The 26,789-nt window shown below is 42.6% G+C and overlaps 1 protein-coding gene across 3 annotated transcripts in view; it reads right to left on the reverse strand.

Moving 5' to 3' along the window:
- Positions 1-26,789, reverse strand: part of cntfr.S (ciliary neurotrophic factor receptor S homeolog) — a 241,708-nt gene that overhangs the window by 15,571 nt on the left and 199,348 nt on the right. For all 3 annotated transcript variants that reach the window (XM_041580687.1, XM_041580685.1, XM_041580686.1), the window contains 3 exons: positions 14,524-14,641; positions 13,784-13,950; positions 5,183-5,346 (listed from right to left, as the gene is read on the reverse strand). In XM_041580687.1, coding sequence (XP_041436621.1) covers positions 5,183-5,346; positions 13,784-13,950; positions 14,524-14,641 — 449 coding nt within the window. The remainder of the gene's footprint in view (positions 1-5,182; positions 5,347-13,783; positions 13,951-14,523; positions 14,642-26,789) is intronic.

The following is a 26,789-nucleotide window of genomic DNA, read 5'->3' on the forward strand; positions in this document are numbered from 1 at the left end:
TAGATAACACTGCAGATCTGCCAGTATAATGGCACCAAGGAGACAAGATATCCGTATCCTGCCAGAGTTTCATTTTAATTTCCAAGACTATATTTTTCGGAAATTCTACGTTTTCTATCATTTGACCAACTGTTGGCATATTGCCCTACTGTCTCCATCTCTCCATACTTATCTCTATTTTGACCAATGACCTCCATCTTAACCTACTGTCTCCATCTTGTCCTACTGTCTCCATCTTGTCCTACTGTCTCCATCTTTTCCTACTGTCTCCATCTTGTCCTACAGTCTCCATTTGTCCTACTGTCTCCATCTTTTCCTACTGTCTCCATCTTGTTCTACTGTCTCCATCTTGTCCTACTGTCTCCATCTTGTCCTACTGTCTCCATCTTGTTCTACTGTCTCCATCTTGTCCTACTGTCTCCATCTTGTCCTACTGTCTCCATCTTGTTCTACTGTCTCCATCTTGTTCTACTGTCTCCATCTTGTCCTACTGTCTCCATCTTGCCCTACTGTCTCTATCTTGTCCTACTGTTTCCATATTGCTCTACTGTCTCCATCTTGTCCTACTGTCTCTATCTTGTCCTACTGTTTCCATATTGCCCTACTGTCTCCATCTTGTCCTACTGTCTCTATCTTGTCCTACTGTTTCCATATTGCTCTACTGACTCCATCTTGTCCTACTGTCTCTATCTTGTCCTACTGTTCCCATATTGCCCTACTGTCTCCATCTTGTCCTACTGTCTCCATCTTGTCCTACTGTCTCCATATTGTCCTAGTGTCTTCATCTTCTGTTACTATCCAGTCCTGCCCTACTGTACTACTTTAACATGCTGACTGTCTCATTGCTGCTGTCACTCTCATGCTTTACTATCTCTATAACAAGTAGACCCCGACTTGCTGATGTGCCTCATCTGGAACTGTTAATAACATGGATGCACCCACTATGTTGTTATTATAATTATTATTATTATTATTATGATTATTATTATTATTATTATTATTATTATTTGTCTGTAATGTGCCCAGCTTTGGCCTGTGTTCTAAGGCAGCAGATGGAATATGAAGGAAACATTATATGAGGTGCCAAGTAATAGAGAGGCTCAGAATACAGTAACACATTATTGGAAGAATGAAAGAGACACCCCTGCTCAGTCTAATTTTGTAACCCCCCCCCTTGCTCTAATCCTGTCCCCATCCAATACCCTATACAGATAAAAGCTGGAGAGTTTCCATGTCTGACCTGCACTTTTATTATATTAACTCCTTCCTGGCTGATTGCATTAGAGCTGGGTGCTGCCAGTGTCACAGCTGGGGGGGTTTAGTAAATGTCTCTGGAGGTCACATGACTAGGGAGGTCACTATCCTCAGGTTACTGAGATTACTGCCCCCCCCATTCCTGCTGCAAATTGCTCTGTCTACGACCTTCTCCCTGATGAGCTTTGTCTCCCTGCGGGTGCTGAGTCAGGCTGGGGAGCTCAGATAAGCAGTGGGTAATGCATTTCCAATCAATAAAAAGTCCATGAATAAATCACGATGCAGATCCCTCACTTGTGCCCCCAGCCCCTCACTTCCTCTGCTGTCGTCTCCTAATTGCCCACGTTACATTTAAGGACTCACAGCTTTATGGTGGCCCCAAGCCCTCGGCTGAACGTTCAGAATGTGGCACAGAGCCAGGCGGGGGGGGGTACAGGGGCAGGAGGCGGCACAGACGTGACATCCCTTATCTGACAGAGCTTTGCCAAACACCCAAATATTCTGTCATAAACGTAACATGTTATTACTCCTGTCTTTAAATAAATGTAACACATCAAAGGAGGGAAAATGTTATTTTTATGGTTATCATGTGACCAGAGCTATTTTAGGGGAGCCCAACAGGGTCAAACACCCAGGGGCCTAAACAGAATGGGACCATGGTTGTACATTGACTGAGTTGGAGGACAGCAGATGTAGCAGAGGGCACAGGGCAAGGTGGTGATGAAGGGCAAGTTAAGAGCAGTAGAGAAATTGGGAGAAAAATAAGGTGGTGACAATATGGAGAAATGGTGACAACAGAACAAAATGGAGACAGTAGAGAAAGAGGGAGGCTGTAGGACAAGATGATGATAGTTGGACAAGATGGAGACAATAAAGAAAGATGGAGGCTGTAGGGCAAGATGGAGACAGTATGGAAAGAGGGAGGCTGTAGGACAAGATGATGATAGTTGGACAAGATGGAGACAGTAGAAAAAGAGGGAGGCTGTAAGGCAAGATGGAGAAAGCAGGAAAAGATGATGATAGTTGGACAAGATGGAGACAATAAAGAAAGAGGGAGGCTGTAGGACAAGATGATGATGGTTGGACAAGATGGAGACAATAAAGAAAGAGGGAGGCTGTAGGGCAAGATGATGATTGTTGGACAAGATGGAGACAGTAGAGAAAGAGGTAGGCTGTAAGGCAAGATGGAGAAAGTAGGAAAAGATGGTGATTTGGACAAGATGGAGAAAGTAAAGAAGGAGGGAGGCTGTAGGACAAGATGATGATAGTTAGACAAGATGGAGACAGTAGGGAAAGAGGGAGGCTGTAAGGCAAGATGGAGAAAGTAGGAAAAGATGGTGATTTGGACAAGATGGAGAAAGTAAAGAAGGAGGGAGGCTGTAGGACAAGATGATGATAGTTAGACAAGATGGAGACAGTAGGGAAAGAGGGAGGCTGTAGGGCAAGATAATGATAGTTGGACAAGATGGAGACAATAGAGAAAGAGGGAGGCTGTAAGGCAAGATGGAGAAAGTAGGAAAAGATGGTGATTTGGACAAGATGGAGAAAGTAAAGAAGGAGGGAGGCTGTAGGACAAGATGATGATAGTTAGACAAGATGGAGACAGTAGGGAAAGAGGGAGGCTGCAGGGCAAGATGATGATAGTTGGACAAGATGGAGACAGTAGAGAAAGAGGGAGGCTGTAGGGCAAGATGATGATAGTTGGACAAGAAGGAGACAGTAGAGAAAGAAGGAGGCTGTAAGGCAAGATGATGATAGCTGGACAAGATGGAGACAGTAGAGAAAGAGGGAGGCTGTAGGGCAAGATGATGATAGTTGGACAAGAAGGAGACAGTAGAGAAAGAAGGAGGCTGTAAGGCAAGATGATGATAGCTGGACAAGATGGAGACAGTAGAGAAAGAGGGAAGCTGTAGGGCAAGATGACGATAGTTGGACAAGATGGAGACAGTAGAGACAAAGGGAGTATGTAGGGAAAGATGATGATAGTTGGACAAGATGGAGACAGTAAAGAAATAGGGAGGCTGTATGGCAAGATGGAGAAAGTAGGACAAGAAAGTAGGACAAGATGATGATAGTTGGACAAGATGGAGACAGTAGGGCAGGCTGGGTAATAGCTGGTTTCACGTTAAATTGGGGTAAAAATGCCAGGCCCCCTTCTGCACAAAATCATAGTTGACTACTGACAAAGGTCTGCAAGTCCAGGGTCTGTTTCCTCTGTAGTCATCTACAATTCTGTTCAGAAGGGGGTCTGGTGAGACTTGTTACACCCCTGGTGACCCCAATATCAAAGGAAACCAGCCACTGCACAGCCTGACCTGATGGTTTTCTGAGATCTGACCTTTTCCCAGCATGGACTGCAATGTGATGTCACTTACTGTAAGTAGTAGTGATGTCACACTTTCAGTTGGATCTCTTGTAGGTAACATGGTGCCACTATATAAATCAATGGTGATCATGTCTATATGATCAATTGCCCATGAATGTAGATTTGTATTGCCCACTGGCTCTGGTTGTTATAAATATTTGTTTCTGTGTTTTTAAATCCATCTGCTTTGTGTTCTCTCATTTATCAGTGCTACCAAATGCTCATGAAGGAGCAGCTTACATGTGAGGAATAGTTTGCCTTTAATTGCTATGCTGGGGGGTGTGTGCAGCTGCCCGTGGGCCCTAGCGATGAGTGAGTTTTTTGCAAAGTTTTGCAACCGAAATGACGCCCATAGACGTGCGTTACAAATTTTGGTGAATTTTCGCCGGCAGCAAATTTTTGTCAAAGCAAAATGGGTCAAATTCACAAATCCCGATCCTTACATATTTATATACTAAACATATAAATGATATACTATACATATATACTGTATATATATGACTCTCAGTCTGGCCTATAAATAATCCCTGTCTCTTCCAGGCAGCGGTACAGTGTTAGGAGGGATACAGGGAAATACATTTGTCCTATTAATATTTATGCACTTTCTCTTTAACTGGCTTTAGTATTAAAGGGGAAGTAAAGCCCTAGATGGTTGGATTATGAATTAGTGCACAGAAAGCAGGTCAGGCAAGGCTGAATGAATAGAGAGAAAGAGAAGCCTCAATACTGTATAAGTGCATATGCATTGGTAGTGCCTTCAGCCTCAGGGCAGACAGACCTGTGCATTACAATCCCTAGTAAGTCTGGGGCTGTCAGAGCATGATGGACTTTGTAGTTTAATGACAACGATGGAACAAGTCGCTTCCAGGCCCTCACCACCCCCCCCCCCCAGACAAATTTTCTGCAGCAGAGTTGCGCTAGTGTCTGACGGGCCCTGAGGGGGTGCAATTGCACCTGTCACACCCCAGTAGTTTTGCCCCTGTATACGGCCTTACTATACACCCTACACCACAGTTACACAGTCCCTACTACACAGGAATGCCACCAGGAGTACAGGGGTACTACACTCAGGGCCTTTGTTGGCAGAGGGGGCCCCAAGAGATGTACAAATCTGATTCATTGGTTTTGACAGGGAATGGGTGGGGTTTGTGTGGATGATGGGTGGGGTTTAGTATAAAGGGCGTGACTATGATAGATCAGAGGTGTGGCAGTTACCTCCCAACATTTTGGAAATAGAATGAGGAAAAAATTATTAGCAGCTCATAGTGTGGAGAACTTGTTGTGACCACATCCATTTTTGTCTTCTTCTTCTTCTGTACATCACAATCTTACAATCTACACACACTATACACACACTATACACACACTATACACACACCTACATGCACTCCCTCACAGTTACACCTACTTCCCACACACTTTCCCCGTTGCTGCTCAGAATGATCCAAAAACATCTAGGATGTGGGTGGTCCCTCTTGCTTCCACAACCCTAAAACGTTATTTCCCCTTCAATGAGGTCAGAGTCGTGGGAAACAATAGAAGCAAATGGCCAATTCTACTCACGTGCTGCCATTGGTCAAGGATGAGAGGCCTATAGCGTAGGAAGAACTTGAGTGGAAAGGAATCTGGATCTGGCCAAGTAGACGGGATCTGCCAAGTGACTTCAAGCCGGCGCGGATTATTGTGTACCGGCTTAGCCACCACATTCTCTGGGGGGTCCGGCTTTACTATAAACAAAATCAAATAAATACTGTTAATATATTGTCTGTATCCTTACATCAGCCATATATTAACTGTTCCAATCCCTTCCTAGTATAATCCCAATGTTACTATAGGCACCATCTCTCCCTACTATACCTGCTATCCCAGAGTCACACTCCCTTCCCAGAGACTATTATCCCACTGTTACTATAGACACCATCTCTCCTACTATACCTGCTATCCCACAGTCACACTCCTTTCCCAGAGACTATTATCCACTGTTACTATAGGCACCATCTCTCCCTACTATACCTGCTATCCCACAGTCACACTCCCTTCCCAGAGACTATTATCCACTGTTACTATAGGCACCATCTCTCCCTACTATACCTGCTATCCCACAGTCACACTCCCTTCCCAGAGACTATTATCCCACTGTTACTATAGACACCATCTCTCCCTACTATACCTGCTATCCCACAGTCACACTCCCTTCCCAGAGACTATTATCCCACTGTTACTATAGACACCATCTCTCCCTACTATACCTGCTATCCCACAGTCACACTCCCTTCCCAGAGACCATTATCCACTGTTACTATAGGCACCATCTCTCCCTACTATACCTGCTATCCCACAGTCACACTCCCTTCCCAGAGACTATTATCCACTGTTACTATAGACACCATCTCTCCCTACTATACCTGCTATCCCACAGTCACACTCCCTTCCCAGAGACTATTATCCCACTGTTACTATAGGCACCATCTCTCCCTACTATACCTGCTATCCCACAGTCACACTCCCTTCCCAGAGACTATTATCCACTGTTACTATAGACACCATCTCTCCCTACTATACCTGCTATCCCACAGTCACACTCCCTTCCCAGAGACTATTATCCACTGTTACTATAGACACCATCTCTCCCTACTATACCTGCTATCCCACAGTCACACTCCCTTCCCAGAGACTATTATCCACTGTTACTATAGACACCATCTCTCCCTACTATACCTGCTATCCCACAGTCACACTCCCTTCCCAGAGACTATTATCCACTGTTACTATAGGCACCATCTCTCCCTACTATACCTGCTATCCCACAGTCACACTCCCTTCCCAGAGACTATTATCCACTGTTACTATAGGCACCATCTCTCCCAACTATACCTGCTATCCCACAGTCACACTCCCTTCCCAGAGACTAATATCCACTGTTACTATAGGCACCATCTCTCCCTACTATACCTGCTATCCCACAGTCATACTCCCTTCCCAGAGACTATTATCCACTGTTACTATAGGCACCATCTCTCCCTACTATACCTGCTATCCCACAGTCATACTCCCTTCCCAGAGACTATTATCCACTGTTACTATAGGCACCATCTCTCCCAACTATACCTGCTATCCCACAGTCACACTCCCTTCCCAGAGACTAATATCCACTGTTACTATAGGCACCATCTCTCCCTACTATACTGCTATCCCACAGTCACACTCCCTCCCAGAGACTATTATCCACTGTTAATATAGGCACCATCTCTCCCTACTATACCTGCTATCCCACAGTCATACTCCCTTTCCCAGAGACTATTATCCACTGTTACTATAGACACCATCTCTCCCTACTATACTGCTATCCACATGTCACACATCCCTTCCCAGAGACTATTATCCCACTGTTACTATAGACCAATCTCTCCCTACTATACCTGCCTATCCACAGTCACACTCCTTCCCAGAGACTATTACCCACTGTTACTATACGACACATCTCTTCCTACTCATACCTGCTATCGACCACAGTCACACTCCCTTCCAGAGACTATTATCCACTGTTACTATAGACACCATCTCTCCCTACTATACCTGCTATCCCACAGTCACACTCCTTCCTAGAGACCTAATTATCCACTGTTTACTATAGACACATCTCTCCCTACTATACCTGCTATCCCACAGTCACACCCGCTTCCCAGAGACTATTATCCACTGTTACTATAGACACATCTCTCCCTACTATACCTGCTATCCCCACAGTCACACTCCCTTCCCAGAGACTATTATCCCACTGTTACTATAGGCACCATCTCTCCCTACTATACCTGCTATCCCACAGTCACACTCCCTTCCCAGAGACTATTATCCACTGTTACTATAGACACATCTCTCCCTACTATACCTGCTATCCCACAGTCACACCCCCTTCCCAGAGGCCATTTTCTAATCACTACTGCTACTGTGAGGAGGTGTTTGGAGAGCTCTGTGGAGTTGTGGCTTTTTCCTAGGCCCGGCTGGGTCTGGGGGTTAGTATTGAAGACACTTCTGCTTTGTTTTTATTACCTTTCCCCACTCCATGGGGAAGAAGGAGACTATGCCTGCAAGTTATTCAGTGAAGACCCGTTTGGGCAGTAGCAGGAGGGCTACTGATCCTAATATAGAGGTGACCGTGGAACGCACAACAAAGGGTAAGGTTTCCTGCTCCATTAAAGGAAAGAAAAAGAAAAGGAAAAGCTGTTCCAGAATCGGCATGGAGAGTGACTCTGACTCTGTGGAACTGGAGGCTGGTGTTGGAGTGACTGCAGGGAGCTGCGGAGCTACAACAGAGGCAAGCCAGGAGGAGAGAGTGGAGTCTGATGGCTGCAAGATGGCTGCTGACAGTGAGGAGCCTAGGAGTAGTGTGGCCCTGGAGGTTGCAGAAAGTGCTCTGACCAACCAGGAGATGGCTACAGACAACATGGAGCCTGAGTGCAGTATGGCCCTGGAGGTTGCAGAAAGTGTTCTGGGTGACCTGGAAATGGCGGCTGCCAGTGAGGAACATGGAAACCGTGAGGCCCTGGACACTGAGCAGGTAATGACTGTGACCCCCCTGGGGAAAGCAGAAGTGAGTGAAGGGAATTTTCCCAAAGTGACTGAGACTGTGATACAGTATGACACTATTATTAAAGCATTGAAGGACCTGAGGAGTTTGGAAGATAAACAAAACTGTTTAAACAGAGACATTGATAATCTGATAGATGAACTGCAGTCGCTGAAAGGAGAGAGGAGAAACCAGGTTTTACGGGAGTTGACTTTCCTTGATAAGGATTTGAAGGAGACCGAGACTTACATTAAAGACATTCTGAATGTTATTGAGCCATGGAAGGAGCTTTATGGAAACCTGCAGAGGTTTAAGGAGATGCAGGAAGGCAAAGTGACTGCTGAGACTCTGCTTAAAGTTACTGAACTGCTTAATGAAACAGAGGGTTCAAAAACTGTTGCTGAATGTAGCAGTGCTACAGACATTACACAATATAATAGTGTTGGAAATAATCCTGATAACCATACTGATAATGATAACCATACTGATAATGTGTGTGCAGCTGCTGTGAGTGCTGGGGGCAGTGAGGTGCAGGTGAATGCAGTTAATGCAATTAATACAATGCATGTGAGTGATGAGGCTGCTTTGGCTGAAGGGGGAGTGAGTGCAATGAATGCGGTGAGTGCTGGGGGCAGTGTGGAGCAAGTTGCAGAGAGAGGTGCAGCTGAGGTGCATGTGGTTGATGCAATGCAAGTGAGTGGGGGAGGGGAGGGAAAAAATGGTGTTTATTCTGCTGGGGAGAGCAATGTGCAAGGTGGGAGTGAGAGGGCTGCTGGGGGTAATGTTTGGGAAGGGAGGAGGTTCTTCGCACGTGAGAGGGAAGATGACTCTGATCATCAGATTGATAAGAGAATAAATGTAGTTAAAATTAAGTGGGAGAATGAGAGAGAGGATTTCCCGGGGCGCAGGTTTGTTGCCAGAAACATAATTAAACAGTTGTTGGATTTCACCCCACAAGATATTTATGCTCTGAAAAGTGTCACAGATATTGAATTTGACGTCAGTTTTAAATTATCCCAAGGGTTAGAGGAATTCTGGAGGAGGTATCATCTGAAGAAAGAGGCCAAGGAGTGGGAGGGGTTTAGGGTAATACCTGTCTCCAAACCTGAAACTAAAGTAGTGACTATAATGATGAAGAATGAGACGGTACATGAGCAGGACGTCCTCATATGGCTCAGGCGCCAGTGCTCTGTCTTATCCCCCCTGGTGCGACTGTTTGATGGGGGGATATAAAGTCCAAGTTAAACTGCATGTAGAGAAAAATGTTCAGAGTCATCTCCCAAATTCGTTTTTCATTGGGAAAACAAGGGGTGTCTGCTTCTATGTGGGTCAGCCCAGACTATGCTATAAATGTGGGTCCAACAGGCATTATGCCATGAAATGTAATGTACAGAAATGTGCTTTGTGTGGGGAGACTGGGCACCCGAGCAAAGAATGTGTCCAGGCAATAAAGTGTAACCTGTGCATGAAGTCAGGCCATGCTTATAGATCATGCCCCGAAGCCTGGCGCAACATTCAGCGAGCTTGTCCCAATTTGGCACAGGAGATGAGCACCCCAATGCCAGGGGAGAACCTGCCACAGACTGAGACAAGGAGGGAGGAGAGAGCAGAAGGGGTAAGAGAAACAGCTAGAGGGCCCCAAACAGAGGTGAGAGGGAAGGTGGCAGAGAAAGATGGAAGGAAGAGAGACACAGGGAAGAGTGAAGGGAATAAAAAGACAAAGGTACTGATGTCCAATGAGAAGGGGAGAGGAAGGGATGAGTGGAAAGTGGTGGGCAGCAAATCAAAGAAGAAAGTTAAAGAGAATAAGTGCCCTGGTGTAATTCCCATTGAAACTGAAAATAGGTTTGTTTTGCCAGGGGGGAAATCATGGGGGGAATTGGCAGAGGAAGAAGAGGCGAGAATAGAGGAAACACCTGAGAAAAGGAAAAGTCTCCCTTCCGTCATTTCCAGTAGGAAAAAGAGTAAGAGGGAAGAGATTTCTGAATCCCAGGAGGCAGATTGGGAGTCCCTTGAGGAGGAGGAGGAGGAAGGAGGGATTGAGAGCCATGAGACAGGTATAAGGATTCAGGTGAAAAGATCAGGAGGCAAAAGTTCTGACAAGTCTTTAAATAAGAAACATAAAGACGGCTCCTGATATGCATTATATGAACATAACCAGAATGTTAAATCTTGTTTATGGGCTGATGGCGGAAACATGATGCTTTGTAGGAATGTTTATTTTCCTTTTTGATGTATTATTGATTTATTGCTTACTTCTGATCTGATTGAAATGTAATTGTATTTCTTTTGTAATTGTTTAATATTTTAATAAAATTCTCTCCCTACTATACCTGTTATCCCACAGTCACACTCCCTTCCCAGAGACTATTATCCACTGTTACTATAGACACATCTCTCCCTACTATACCTGCTATCCCACAGTCACACTCCCTTCCCAGAGACTATTATCCCACTGTTACTATAGGCACCATCTCTCCCTACTATACCTGCTATCCCACAGTCACACTCCCTTCCCAGAGACTATTATCCACTGTTACTATAGGCACCATCTCTCCCTACTATACCTGCTATCCCACAGTCACACTCCCTTCCCAGAGACTATTATCCACTGTTACTATAGACACCATCTCTCCCTACTATACCTGCTATCCCACAGTCACACTCCCTTCCCAGAGACTATTATCCACTGTTACTATAGGCACCATATCTCCCTACTATACCTGCTATCCCACAGTCACACTCCCTTCCCAGAGACTATTATCCACTGTTACTATAGACACCATCTCTCCCTACTATACCTGCTATCCCACAGTCACACTCCCTTCCCAGAGACTATTATCCCACTGTTACTATAGACACATCTCTCCCTACTATACCTGCTATCCCACAGTCACACTCCCTTCCCAGAGACTATTATCCCACTGTTACTATAGGCACCATCTCTCCCTACTATACCTGCTATCCCACAGTCACACTCCCTTCCCAGAGACTATTATCCACTGTTACTATAGACACCATCTCTCCCTACTATACCTGCTATCCCACAGTCACACTCCCTTCCCAGAGACTATTATCCACTGTTACTATAGGCACCATCTCTCCCTACTATACCTGCTATCCCACAGTCACACTCCCTTCCCAGAGACTATTATCCACTGTTACTATAGACACCATCTCTCCCTACTATACCTGCTATCCCACAGTCACACTCCCTTCCCAGAGACTATTATCCGCTGTTACTATAGGCACCATCTCTCCCTACTATACCTGCTATCCCACAGTCACACTCCCTTCCCAGAGACTATTATCCGCTGTTACTATAGGCACCATCTCTCCCTACTATACCTGCTATCCCACAGTCACACTCCCTTCCCAGAGACTATTATCCCACTGTTACTATAGACACATCTCTCCCTACTATACCTGCTATCCCACAGTCACACTCCCTTCCCAGAGACTATTATCCCACTGTTACTATAGGCACCATCTCTCCCTACTATACCTGCTATCCCACAGTCACACTCCCTTCCCAGAGACTATTATCCGCTGTTACTATAGGCACCATCTCTCCCTACTATACCTGCTATCCCACAGTCACACTCCCTTCCCAGAGACTATTATCCACTGTTACTATAGGCACCATCTCTCCCTACTATACTTGCTATCCCACAGTCACACTCCCTTCCCAGAGACTATTATCCACTGTTACTATAGGCACCATCTCTCCCTACTATACCTGCTATCCCACAGTCACACTCCCTTCCCAGAGACTATTATCCCACTGTTACTATAGACACCATCTCTCCCTACTATACCTGCTATCCCACAGTCACACTCTCTTCCCAGAGAATGATTGCTGTTGTCTCTTGCATCCCAGTAAACATTTAATGAAATCCCCGGAGACCTGGCTCCTCTCCCTTCCAGCTTCTTCTCCAAACTGAGCAGGTCCCCCAGTGGAAGCCAACAGTGAGCCCCTCGCATAATATTTTCCTTATTTCTATCTAGACTCGTCCTTAGCAAATGCACAACCTCACTTGGAAACACATCGGCTCATGCAGATCACAACATTCTTGCCCACTGAAATGAAATCTGGTATGGCACAAGCCAGACTTAAAGGGAAACTTAATTAAAAAAAAAAGCTGTTTTCTATGCTATATTGTTCAAACTGCTTTCATTCTGGAAAAAGTAAATTTGGGAAAAAGTGTATTTCCTAGTGGCCAGCAGTTCTGTCGTGCTTTATGGCAGGGATTCTAGATACAGTATGTGCCCAGCACCTGGAACCTCTTTTCTTCTAATCGGAATGGGTGACCTTGTGTCAGCTGGAAAGACCTACTGGTAAATAAATCATTAATGTATTTGTAATGCTAGATAGTCTTGGAACTATGGCCGAATAATGGATATGACCATGTTTATCTATATATGTAAAACTAAAGGGTGTCCTTATCAAAGGTTGGACCTCCAAGGGGGCTTTGATCTGGATAGGTTGGCTATGCCCTACTCTAGATAAAAGATGACTTCAACGACAATTGTAGTTCACGGATCCACACACACACTATTTCTGCAGCGGGGGAAGAACCCCTTTCTTTATTATATAACACCACAAATATCAACATTTTGGGGGGTACACCCTTCCTTCATTCATCCTGATGATGGGAGGCTGTGCCCCATCCCCGAAATGTTGATATTTGTGGTGTTATATAATAAAGAAAGGGGTTCTTCCCCCGCTGCAGAAATAGTGTGTGTGCGGATCCATGAACTACAATTGTCGTTGCTATGGGACCTTGCCAGGGCTACGGATGACCAGCACCATCATTGCAGTATAAAGTAAATGCAGGAGTTGCGGTGGATTAGAACAAAATACTTCAGCTCTTGACAAGTCTTCTCCTCCATCATGCAAGGCATGGCTATATAAAATAAAGTTCATAGCAGCAAATGCTTGATGCCTTCAACATGGGCACGGGCTAACTGGAGGGCACCTGAAAAGTCCAGTCCTAACTTGACCTCTGTTGCCAGACCGATCCAGTGTTGAATGGGTTAAGACCAGCTCCCCAACTTTCTTGTCAACAACACAACAGAGTCAACAGAGAAGAGGTCTTTCGAGATCCGGAACATTGACGAGGCCACAAAACCTCAGCAATTTCGCAGCATCGACCAAATGTTCTTATTCCGTGTCTTTCCAATGTAATTACTTTTATTGGCACACAAGTCACATGCACTGCCAGAAGTGCGGGGGCCAATGCAATTAAAAACATGGAGCGCATTCTCGGGATGAAGTGTCTGACATCATGATGGCTTTGGAAAGGACTTTGCACTCTTGTTTTCCTCTGTTTTTATTAAATATGTTTCATCTCAGTTATCCATCATGCTTTGCTCCCTGTGTATTTCCCACAGCTGTATTATTATATTTCTCTTTTCAACGCCCCCTACAACTCGTTGCATTTAGATTTCCTATATAAGTCATATCTACTCTCCTACCAAACGCTGATTCTTGTCCTGTACTCATGTTATTATACTAACTACTGGGCCACCCCTTAGTATCTCCGTCCTACCCCTTCACTATGCTATAAACATGGCAGTACATATAGATACGTTACCTATGGAGAACTCATCAAAACTGATGCTAGTTGAGTTCTTCCCCAGTGCGTTGGTCACCACCACAGTCACCTGGTACTTCTGGATAGAGAACAAGCGGCTGTATTTGATGTGGCACCTGTTTTTGGGGAATGGGTCCTTCTCACAGTACAGCTGCTTCGAGTCATGCCTGGGAAGAACAGTAGGAAACCATTATTGACTTCACAGCCAACATTCTGCTCCTGTTACAGTAATGTCCAACTATTGCTCTACAGATGCTTTCTGCCAACATGAAAGGGGGAAGAAAGAGGCTGATGTTCTTCTGCTTAGGAAAGATGTGAGAAAGGTTTCTAATTTTATTCCTAAGCAGAAGAACATCAGCCTCTTTCTTTCTCCTGACAACTTCCTTGACTACTTGCTGATCAGACTGGTGGGAAACTGACCAGCAGGTGGCGCTGTTGTAACAAAATTCATTCATATTAATAGTACATGTATCCAGGCCCAGCCAGGTGCCCTAGAAGACCCAGCCTGCAAGCCCCGCCCCCAGCTGGCAAGCCCCAGGTTTACTTATCCTTTAATTGTGATTATACTGTACATATGTGTCAAGGCAAGGTACTGTATTGATAACCCCTGCACTAGCTACTAAGCACATAGCACAATGGTATATATATATATATTTATTTATAGAAGTAGAACCGGGCAGAAAGGATGTGGCCGAGAAGCAAGTGCCCAAGAAAGAATCATGGCGCCACGTGGTACTTACATGACTGTGATGTTGAAGGTATTGGGGATGAAGGTAGGGAAAGGGAGGTGCCAGCTGCAGTAGAATGATGACGGGTAGTTGTTGGATCGGCACATGAGTACGGGTTCCCTGGGAGGGTCTGCAAAGAAGAAACATATTGGCAGTCAGAGCTGACAGTTACAGTCCAGAGACAAACACATTCACTGCTGTTCTACCTGGATTGGAGAAGGTGGTATAGGGAATTCTAACACTAGAGTATTGCATGTACCAGGAAATTCTGACATACTTTACATATGTCTGACTTTTAAAACCCTTATAAACTTCAAAAAAGTGAAATCTTCATATTTCTTGTTGAATTTCTTTTTGGATTGGAATAGAGTGTGAATAACACTGAGCCGCCCAAACTTCTCCACTCGTTAGGTTGTTAGACCAACAATGGCTGATAATTATCCAAAGATGTTATTTTTGTATCTAAATGATTCCTCTTCCCCTTGGATTCCCAAGCATTCGTTCTGTGACAGCATTCTTACCCGAAGAGCTCACAGGCACATCATCATCATCATTTATTTATATAAGGACATCTGGGAGGCTGGAAATTCTATTGATGATCCAGTCCCAGCGCTACCCCATCTATCATTATTTCTAATGCCTATAATTAAGTTTACGTGCTCCACCTTAACGATGAAGATGAATTCTATTACATCCAACGTGATGTAAAATTACTTATTACAATAAAAGGTCGTCCTGTTGCCCAGCGGTGACAAAAAACTCCCCCAAACAAGAGAGAAGATCAGATATTTATTGTTTGGACTCCAGATCTGGGCCTGTCGGGGTCACAACTCTTGATTAATGGATCCACAGTGAACTTTACACCAATTCCAGATGAGGATTTTCTATGAGAAACGCATGAGAAAATGTCTGGCCGGATGAAATCCTTGCAGCTAAACCAGACCCCTGCCTAATAAACCTCCCACCTCTCATTACTTCAAAATATACATGGAGCAGCCCAGAGGTTCAGCAGACCTATAACTGAACTGATCCAGGCCTTAAAATCTGTCCCCAGCAGCTCCCCAACCTCTGACCTTGTTAGACCATCTTTTGAGTGTCAGTGGCACTGCACATGCTCAGTATGTCTGTACCGCTGGTAAGAAACTAAGCTTAGGAATCATGGGAAATCATCAAACATGAACTGAGGTCCCTTTTGTTATAGAAGCTGATGCTACAGGACTGATTATGAATCAGTTATGAGTCAGTAATGAGTCGCGTGCTGTGAATGTCATATTGTACATATACTGAATATCATGAGTGGGTCCCTAAGCTCAGGTAAGTGACATCAGCCCTGACTATGTACTGGGAATCAGTAGAAAAGAAGATGAGGGGCTACTGGGGCATCTTCACTGGCACAGATTTTCCCTGCTAAAGGGCTGTGGGGCTTTGGGCTGGTATAGACTACAACACATATGATGTAATATATCTTTATTAATTTTTTGTTGAGCTTTAGTTGCCCTTTAAGTGCATCAACAGAAAGTATATTAAAGGATAAGTAATCCTTTAAAATAAGTGAATGTAAAACTGATGAGGGGGCTATTCTAAGCACTTTTGTCATTTACATTCATTATTTATTTTGTTTTTATTCCAAGATATTAAGGGATACATGTACTGTTAATATGAATGAATTTTGTTACAACAGCGCCACCTGCTGGTCAGTTTCCCACCAGTCTGACCAGCAAGTAGTCAAGGAATATCTCTAGACTTACAATTCTTTGAAATCATTTTTCTACCCAATAAGCAGCAACCTCTAAAGTCATTTCTGGCCTAGTGAGGGTTAAACCAGTAGAAGTGTGAGCTCTCCGGCCAGCATTAGATTGTAGCTCAGATTTGGTAAGAGGAGCGGCTCCCCCCTGTGCCACAGATCAGTCCAGGTGAGTTATCATGGGGGGCACCTGCTGCTCCTCCGGATTGTGCCTAATGTTTGTGTCAATCACAAGAGGCAAATAAAGGGGCGGGGCTCTGCTGCTAATGAACTCACAGCCTAAATTACTCACAGTGAGTCTGACAATCAGCGAGATATTAGGGGCCAAGGAGGGAACAAGCCAACGGCTGAATCTCATCTTCTGACACTGAAAACATAAGGTGCCACTTACGCACCTCCCAACAGAAAGAGGGACAAAAACATTTATCCCACACAACGCCGTGAAAATCTATTGGACCACACCCATTTTATGGCCACACCCCCTAATTAACATGGTCATTTTACAGACTTTGTCAGGTTATGAGAGTTTGAACACATTTCTGTGGTTTTTATGTTATTACAGTTTTGCTAATAAAGGTGAATTGCCCTTTAAGCTGCAATTGGCAGTTTCCCCAAGAGACCTGCTTATCTTAAATTGTTACAATTGTTTCATTGCTCATCTTAAATTGTTACAAATGTATCTAAGTGCAGCTGCCACATATTCTGGGCTCTCTGCCTAATGCCAATTATGTTTTAGAAACTTTGTATCTTTTCCTGGCTGTTCAGTGCAGGAGATCAAAGAGAAACTGCGGGTTGAGATCAACCCGGGACTGCGGATTGAGTTGTCAATATCGGGACTGTCCCGCGAAAACAGGACAGTTGGGAGGTATGTAGAGTAAAGGGAGCCTGACCATGTCTGCATTTAAATAGGCCATTTGCCTGAACCCACAGGTTGCCAGTGTGACCCCCAACAATACAGAACACTATGCAGAACACTTTGGGCTCTTGTAAGAATGTAAAATAAAGACATGATACGTGAGTGGGATGTACAAGAAATAGTTTATTTGAAGTGTTACTCAGGTGATTATTATTATTATTATCATGTATTTATATAGCGCCAGCATATTGCGTAGCACTGTAAAGTAAGTGTGATTATACAACTACATCACATGAATTACATACATAGAACATAAGGAGTTACATACATCACGACCAATACCGGTACAAAAGGTGAGGAAGGCCCTGTGCAAAGGAGCTTACACTCTAAAGGGAAGGGAATAAGACACAAGTAGTGATGTCCGAATAAATTCACCTGGCACAAATTCACGGCGAATTTCTGTGTTTCACCGCAGACGAACCAATTCACCAGTGAAAATCTGCCGGCGTCAATTTCCGATTTTCACAATATTTTCGTGAAAACTTTTGAATTGCTTGATTTTTTTGTGAAAACTTTCAAATTGCTCGATTTTTTTGTGAAAACGTTCGAAGTGCACGATTTTTTAGTGAAAACGTTCGAAGTGCACGATTTTTTTAGTGAAAGCGTTCAAATTGCACGATTTTTACACAAACTTTCCGATTTCACGATTTTTACACAAACTTTCCGATTTCACGATTTTTTGGGAATTTTGCTGGAAATTCACGCATTTTTTGGCGATTTGAAACGGAAGAAATTCGTCTATCACTAGACACAAGGGGGCAAATTCACTAAGATTCGAAGTTGCGCCAGGTGCAACTTCGCTGCGCTTCGCCACACTTCGCCGCACTTCACCAGGCGTAGTTTCGCCAGCGCTCCGCAAATTCACTAAAATCCGAAGTTGCGCACAGGGGTAGCGTAAGTTTGCGAAGTTGCGCTAGCGTTGATTCGCCAAGCGAAGCGAAGTTTTGCTAGCGATGGTTCATTTGCATACGGCGCCAAATTCAAATTTCAATGGAGGAACACGTATCAGCACTACAAATGCCTAGAAAACCTTCAAATCAGCAAATAAAATGTTTATTTTGCCCTACACATGTGCCCACTGTATAGTTAAGTTGCCATGAGTCAGGAAATGTGTGGGGGAAGGAGGGGAGCCCCAAAAATTTTTTCGATCTTTTTCAGCCTATCACCCATAATATAGAAAACACGCCAGCGTTTTTTGGGACTTAGAAAAAATTTTGACTTTTTTTTTTAAGCAATCCCTATCTAGTCTGGCGTTAAAGGTAGCGTTCAGTACACTGTGCGCGTTAGTAAATTTGCGTAGTTACGTCCGTAGCGAAAATTTGCCAGGCGTAAGGGTGCGAATTAACACTAGCGAATCTACGCCAGCGTTCGTTAGTGAATTTGCGAAGTAACGAAAATGCCCAACGCTAGCGAATTGACGCTAGCGTTCGGCGTTTCGGCGCTTAGTGAATTTTCCCCAAGGTGTGGGAGTGGGCAAGATGGAATTAAGTGGGTGAGAAATGTGGTACTGTATGTGGTGTTACGTTTGGTAGTAAAGCAGAGTGAGGGGAGGCTTCTCGAAATACGTGTGTATAAGAGATTTCTTGAAAGCAGAAAGGTTGGGAGAAAGTGGGACAGACCGTGGGAGAGAGTTCCAGAGGAGGGGTGCAGCCCTTCCAAAGTCTTGAATGTGATATTGTGTGATATTGTGATACTTAGGGCCATGTCACTCACCTGACAGGTAACAATGGGACATTCCCATAAAGACATGTGGGAAGCAGAAGGGGTTAATGCACCCCCAGTACAAAGAGAAATCAAATGATTATTTGAACAGTTTGAAACAGTCAGGAAATCACAGGACAGATGAACGAGAGAGCAATTTACAGAATAAAAAGAGAGGCCAATTTGCAGGGCCGGGACGCAGCTTTAATATATTCTCCGCTTTCCTCCAAGACTAATGGACAGACATTATCTCCTGAGCACATTTGTACTTAATAAATAATAAAGGCTGATGTCTCCTTCAGTGCTGTACTCTGGGGGTTACACACTCAGTCTGGCCTGAGAACACAGCATTAGACAGACCCACAATTTGCAGATTCGGGGTGCGACGCATTTCACTTGTGAGGGTTATAAGTGTGAGAGCTTGGGGCATATACAGTGGGGCCCTCCAGCATTGTATGTCAGACACAGCGTGTGGCCCCCAACAATCCCCACCATAATATTTTTTTTGTTCCTTTTTGGGAAAAATCACACAGGACAGGACAAATCAGACCGGTTTTGTAGAAAATTTGGTGAAAATGTGCCAAAACTCATTGAAGTCTATGGGCAGCAACATTTTTTGAGGTGCAACAAATTTTTTCACCGATTAGGGAGCTAGCACACGGGCAGATTCAGCGAGATTTACTTGTCTGGCGACTAATCGCCTCTTCTGCGGGGAGACAATCTCCCCAAACTGTCTTCCCCGTGCCTGCTGCCTGCTATTATGACAAAACGCTAGAGCCAATACACTCGCAGCGATTCAATTTCCGAAGTCGCCTGAAGTTTCTTTGTGAGGCAACTTTGGACGACTTCTGAAATCGAAGCGCCGTGAGTGCATTGGCTCTAGCGTTTTATCATTATAACAAGAGGCAGGCACGGGGAAGACAGTTTGGGAGATTGTCGCCCCACAGAAGAACCGATTAGTCGCCAGGCGACTAAGTCTCCCCGAATCTGCCCGTGTGCTTGAGGCCTTAGAGTCTATGAGCGTTTTTTTGCAGAGAAACCTGGTGAATATTTTGCTCATCGCTACTTGTCGTTTGGTTCACCTTTAAGTTAACTTTTAGTATGTTATAGAATGTCTAATTCTAAGCAATATTTAAATTGGTCTTCATTTTTTTATAGTTTTTGAATTACTTTCAAATGGGGGGTCACTGACCCCATTTCATAAACAAATGTTCTGTAACGTTACAAATGTATTGTTATTGTGACTTTTAACTGCTCATCTTTCTATTCAGGCCTCTCCTATTCATATTCCAGTCTCTTATTCTAAACCATGTATGGTTGCTAGGGGAATTTGGACCCTAGCAACCAAACTGCTGAACTAAAACAAGAGAGCTGCTGAACAAAAAAGAACTAAATAACTCAAAAACTACAAATAATAAAAACATGAAAACCAATTGCAAATTGTTTCAGGATATCCATCTCTACATCATACTAATAGTTAATTTAAAGGGAACAACCCCTCAGGAACCTGTCCTCAAAAAGTTGTTTCTTCCACTTGAGCGTGCGCTAAAAAAATCTGGACTCCAATAGCTTATTTTAGGAAAAAAACACCTCCTCTGATAGCCAAGCGACTCACATCAAGAGAGAGCTCATATACACACAAATCAGGGGTTATTTATCAAAGTCCGAAATTTATCTCAATATTTTCTGCTACAAACTGTGATCAATCCGCTTGGGTTTTTTACGCTTATTTATTATTACATTTTCAAGATTTTTTTTGATTTTTCTTCCAATTTTTACGAATTTCACGATTTTTTTGGAATTTTCACCAGAAAACTTCGGGGTATTGTATGAAACTCAGCGCACATAAAAAAATCATTGGGACTTCTCCCATTGACTTATATGCAACCTCGACAGGTCTGAGATGCCGGATTTTCAGATTTGGACTTTTCCATCCTCAGGGTTTAATATATTTCTTGAAAAATTTGTGATTTTTTAAAAGTCTGATTTTATAACAAAAAAATCACACATTTTTCGTGATCTTTGCATTTGGAGTTTAGTAAATAACCCCCATACTGTATTATATATATATATATATATATTATACACAAAAGCCATGAATATCTTGTAATTTATATCCTTATAGCAGTGAGTTCTGATGTCATCAGTTATAAACGGTGAGTTCTGATGTCATCAGTTATAAACGGTGAGTTCTGATGTCATTTCTGTCACATGACTCAATAAAACTTGTGTATTATAATAAATAAAGTACCCCCAGTTGTAAAATATGAGGATATTAGAAGTTACCTTGGAGTTCCATGACCTGTATAACTCGGCCTTCAGCCTCGTACTTTTATATGATCATGGAACTCCTCGATAACTTATAATATCCTTATATTTTACAAGAGGGGCTACTTTATTCTCTGTATATAGAGAGAGAGAGAGAGAGAGAGAGAGAGAGAGAGAGAGAGAGAGAGAGAGAGAGAGAGAGAGAGAGATCACATGTGAGTGGGTCACAGAGAGATGGGGTAATTTATGGGGCTAATTCTGGGCAAGATTTAATCACAAAGCAAAGTGAATTCATTGAGTAACTATAAGGAAAACACTGAACTCGGGTGACAGTCAGGAATTGTGCGGGACGTGTATCTGTGTAAGGGTTTCGGGAAAGGATTAATAGCGGCAATGTGAAACAAGTCAGCAAGAAAAGATAAATGGAATCGGATTATTATAAGTCAGACAGGACAGAGGGAGCGGCTACAGGGAATCCCACCAACTCTGCGAATAAACAGGGGAAAGAAAATGTATTTCCGATACATCATATATAAATAGCAGGAACATCAAGGAAAGCAATTATATTAGATACTGGAATAGTGACACATCCTTCTAATACAGGAGCCTTGAATATCCAGGAAATTATTTCCTTATAAGTGGTGCTTAGTGATGTCATCAGTTATAATCACTGCTTAGTCACATGACTCACAGATATGTGTGTATTATAATAAATAATGTGCCCCATGTTGTAAAATATTAGGTTATTAGAAGTCACCTTGAAGTTTCATGACCCGTGTAAAAGCCTTTGGCCTTGAAATGCCACAGTGACTTAATTAACTGTACGTATGATGTAGAGAGGGATATTCTGAGACAATTTGCAATTGGTTTTCATTTTTTATCATTTGTAGTTTTTGACTTATTTCGTTTTTTATTCAGCAGCTCTCCAGTTTGCAGTTTCTGCAATCTGGTTGCTATGATCCAAATTCCCCTAGCAACCATGCACCGATTTGAATTATAGGCTGGAATATGAATAGGAAAGGCCTGAATAGAAAGATGAGGAATAAAAAGTAGCAATAACAATAAATATATAGCTTTACAGAGCATTTGGGTTTTAGATGGGGTCAGTGACCAACATTTAAAAGCTGAGAAAAACCAAAGAAAAATGCAAATAACTAAAAAACTATATTTATACTTATCATTTACAGTAGGGGGTACATTATCCCTTATAATACATGAGTGATACTCAGAGTTCCCTGTATAACTCAGCCTGCAGCCTTGTGCCTTTATATGGTCACAGAACAACCCCTCAGTGACTTCTAATATCCTTATCATTTACAGTAGGGGGTACATTATCCCTTATAATACATGAGTGATACTCAGAGTTCCCTGTATAACTCAGCCTGCAGCCTTGTGCCTTTATATGGTCACAGAACAACCCCTCAGTGACTTCTAATATCCTTATCATTTACAGTAGGGGGTACATGATCCCTTATAATACATGAGTGATACTCAGAGTTCCCTGTATAACTCAGCCTGCAGCCTTGTGCCTTTATATGGTCACAGAACAACCCCTCAGTGACTTCTAATATCCTTATCATTTACAGTAGGGGGTAAATTATCCCTTATAATACATGAGTGATACTCAGAGTTCCCTGTATAACTCAGCCTGCAGCCTTGTGCCTTTATATGGTCAGAGAACAACCCCTCAGTGACTTCTAATATCCTTATCATTTACAGTAGGGGGTACATTATCCCTTATAATACATGAGTGATACTCAGAGTTCCCTGTATAACTCAGCCTGCAGCCTTGTGCCTTTATATAGTCACAGAACAACCCCTCAGTGACTTCTAATATCCTTATCATTTACAGTAGGGGGTACATTATCCCTTATAATACATGAGTGATACTCAGAGTTCCCTGTATAACTCAGCCTGCAGCCTTGTGCCTTTATATGGTCACAGAACAACCCCTCAGTGACTTCTAATATCCTTATCATTTACAGTAGGGGGTACATTATTCTCCTCTCCCTTTTTTTCTGCACACTATCTTCTAATGTCTCCATCTCAAGTTGCCCTAATTTAACTACTAATCTCAATTTTACAGGACCTCTCCCATGACAGTCACCCCCAAGGATAACTATATTGAACATAAATCCACATTTGCACTTGACATATCCTTAGCCACATTAAGGCACCAATAAGAAACACAAGTAGCTGTATATAAAATCTCCTTTCCATTATATAATAGAGAATAAAATGAGCCTGAAGGAGAGACAGTGGCAGATGGATGGACCATAACTATTTCTCTCCAATAATAAAAGTCAATGTAGGATAAAAATGATACCTGTTAATGGGTGGCCAGTAAATGGGCGCAGCATGATGTCTAGGTACTTGTAATACTCTGGAGCTTCCATCTGCCCAATACAGAGATTCACTTAACGCTACATTTATTTTTATTATTGTACAAGAAATGTTTTATAGAGTAAAAATATCAATTGGAATGAAAGAAACTGAATGCAGAGCGATGTTTGGTGAGAGGAGTTCTGTAGTTATTTCTAGTTCCTGGCTCTGATATATACAAACATATATACCTGGGTCTGATATACACACATATATACCTGGGTCTGATATACACACATATATACCTGGGTCATATACACACATATATACCTGGGTCTGATATACACACATATATACCTGGGTCTGATATACACACATATATACCTGGGTCATATACACACATATATACCTGGGTCTGTGTAATAGGTGAGTTGCAGTTCAATATCAGCTGGAGAACTAACAATTTTGGGCACCCCTGATTAATATCAGTTTAGGTAGATTTAATTTCATATTAAAGGGGATGTAAAGTAAAAAAAAATAAAATCTCTTACTTTTTTTTTTTTTTTACTCATGAAAAAGAAATTTATCTCCAATATACTTTAATTATAAAATGTGTACCATTTTTATAATAAACCAGACAGTATGCAGTGAAATTCCCCCTTTATTTTACTTGCTCTGACAGCTGCAGATATTAATCTTCAAATGGTCCCTACAGCTCTACAGGGAAACAATCAGACTTTCAAACAGCAGGGGGAGCCCCCGCCTTACTTCCCAGAACTCAAGCAGCTTTGTTTGTTTCCCTGTAGAGCAGCCAGCGACTGTGTAGAGATTCGGATCCATAGACCCAGTGCAGTCTGTATATTCTGATTATATATAACCAGTCTTGTTGTATCGGCTTTTATGGCAGATATTATTTGACTTGTGCTGTTTTAATAATTTATGATGATCCCTAAGCTTAACCTCCCAACTGAAGCCCAGACCACACTGAGCATGTGCAAGGTCTTGGTCTTCCAAAGATGTTTAGCAAAGTTACAAGATGACAGTCCCCTACTTTGAAAGCATAAGGGTAGGACTTCATGGTGTGCATGGACCCGACACATCACAATGCGACTAAACGCAGAAAACAACTGCTCATCCGACAGTCGGATCAATGTAGTTGGTACCTGCGATTTCTCCTTCACTTCCGTTTTCTGTAAATCATCCGACACGTTGCATGCATTTAGTGGCATTGCGACGTGTCGGGTCCACGCGCACCATGAAGTTCTACCCTTAATCATTTGTTTAATTAGGCTTGTGGTGCAGTAAGTTCATGTTTATGTTTAGTATACAAAATACAGCATTTCTAGACTTATTCTATTTTAGACTTTAGTTCCCCTTTAAAGACAGGACAAACCGACACAAAGGGGGTTATTTACTAAAGTCTGGGCTTTTTGGTGCAAAAATAGAATTTTTTTTTTTAACTCAAATTTTTCAGGATTTATTAAAGTCCAATGCTGCAAACAGTTCAAATCTGAAAATCCACCATCTCAGATCTGCTGAGGTTGTATATAAGTCAATGGGAGAGGTCGCTATTCTATTTGGAAGTTTCTGTGGTCTGTGTTGGAATTAAATATAAATATATATCAAATGATAGGGGAGTCTATAAATAATGTAATGGGGAGTCATGGGGACTCGCCCCAGTTCCCAGGATATTAACAATAAAACATAAATATATATAAAGTAAATGTCCCATGACTTAATTAGTTAAAAATCCAAAGTTTGGGGATAACATTGATACCCAAGCTCACTGATACTTGATTCGTTTTAAAAGTAAATGGGTGGGACCAACCCCGTTTTAATTTCTCTGAATAATATTTTGCGAACAAAGACACCAATGACTAAGTACCGGATGGTATGAAACGCGTAAGGTGGGCCATATGGGGTCAGTATGTACCTTTTTAATGTGATATGGAATACACTTTTGATTTTTAACTAATTCAGTCATGGGACATATACTGTTTGACTGTGTTGGAATTAGCCAGAAAATCCGACTATTTCGGGGAAAAATCCCAAAAATTTGAGTGATTCACAAAAAAACCTCTGAACCTACGATTTGGATTTTCACTCGATTGTATAGAGTTTTTCCCTGATCCAATTAACTCATGCTTTTTTTTTAATCAATAAATAAGTTCAAATCGTGGATTCTAGTTTAGTCAAACTTTTTTATTTCAAAAAATCTGAAAATTTGGGATTTTGATAAATAACCTCCAAAGGGTTGTCCTTAGTTGCAGAAAGGCCTTCGCTCTGGCAATTGGACATATCTCCGTAAATTGACAAAGATGCGGATTTTACTGAACGTTCCCTCTTTCGCCAGACTTGTCAGACCAGGAGAAGTGCATTAAAGAAGCCAGATCTCATTCTTCTGTTATTTACATCGTATGGAAGTGGAAGAAGCATCAAACCTCAAAAAAAAACTGGCGTCTTTTCCATTTTTCAGAGTGATTGGCTGCAAAAGTCCTTACATTTTTTTTTGGGTAACCGGTTTCCCCCCTACATTTCCTAACATATGGGACATAAACTATACAGTGGGCTCATGTGTAGGGCAATATAACAACTTTATTGTCTTTATTAAGGTTCCCTGGACTTGTGTAATGTAATGTATTTACTACAACTTATAACATAAAGACGTCCATTCAACTTTAAATTTCCATATTTTAAATATTCAAATAAACCTGTCGCCTGCACTAGGCAGAAATGAACGCTAGAAAAGTCGCCAGCATTCGGCGCCTACGATGAAACTTCACATTTTAGTGAATTTGCTTTTTCTAAGAGAATTTTCACCTGCTAAGTGTTGTGCTGGGGACGAAGCGGTCACTGGCGACTTTTTGCCGCTTAGTTTATGTGCCCCATAGAGAGCGGCAGGGAATCCCTGACTGTGTGTATTAAATAATATGAAATATCATCACTCGCAGGTTTGGGAGGAGAAAACGTTTAGCACTAAGTGCCCCAACTTTGTTCTGATGATCAATGTCAGTGTAGCCCAAATTCATCAATCCAACATTCACAGACGTCCCCAGTAATTGATTATATATATTTATATTTACACTGTAGTCTGCAGCATTCTGGGTCAGTATCAGCCGGATCCATATCACTAATTCACCAATATATCCATTTAATCCAACGTATGAAACTCAGTACATATGCCTCATATACTGGACTCAGTCAATCCACAGTATCCAGGGACAAACTGAAATAAAACACTATATTTGTGATGATTGTGACTAGGGTGCCACTAAATAACTGAATTGTCAGTGATGTTGGGACTCCCATCATTACAGCAGAGAGAAC

This window comes from Xenopus laevis, chromosome 1S, assembly GCF_017654675.1.
Source record: "Xenopus laevis strain J_2021 chromosome 1S, Xenopus_laevis_v10.1, whole genome shotgun sequence".
Classification (NCBI taxonomy): Eukaryota; Metazoa; Chordata; class Amphibia; order Anura; family Pipidae; genus Xenopus; species Xenopus laevis.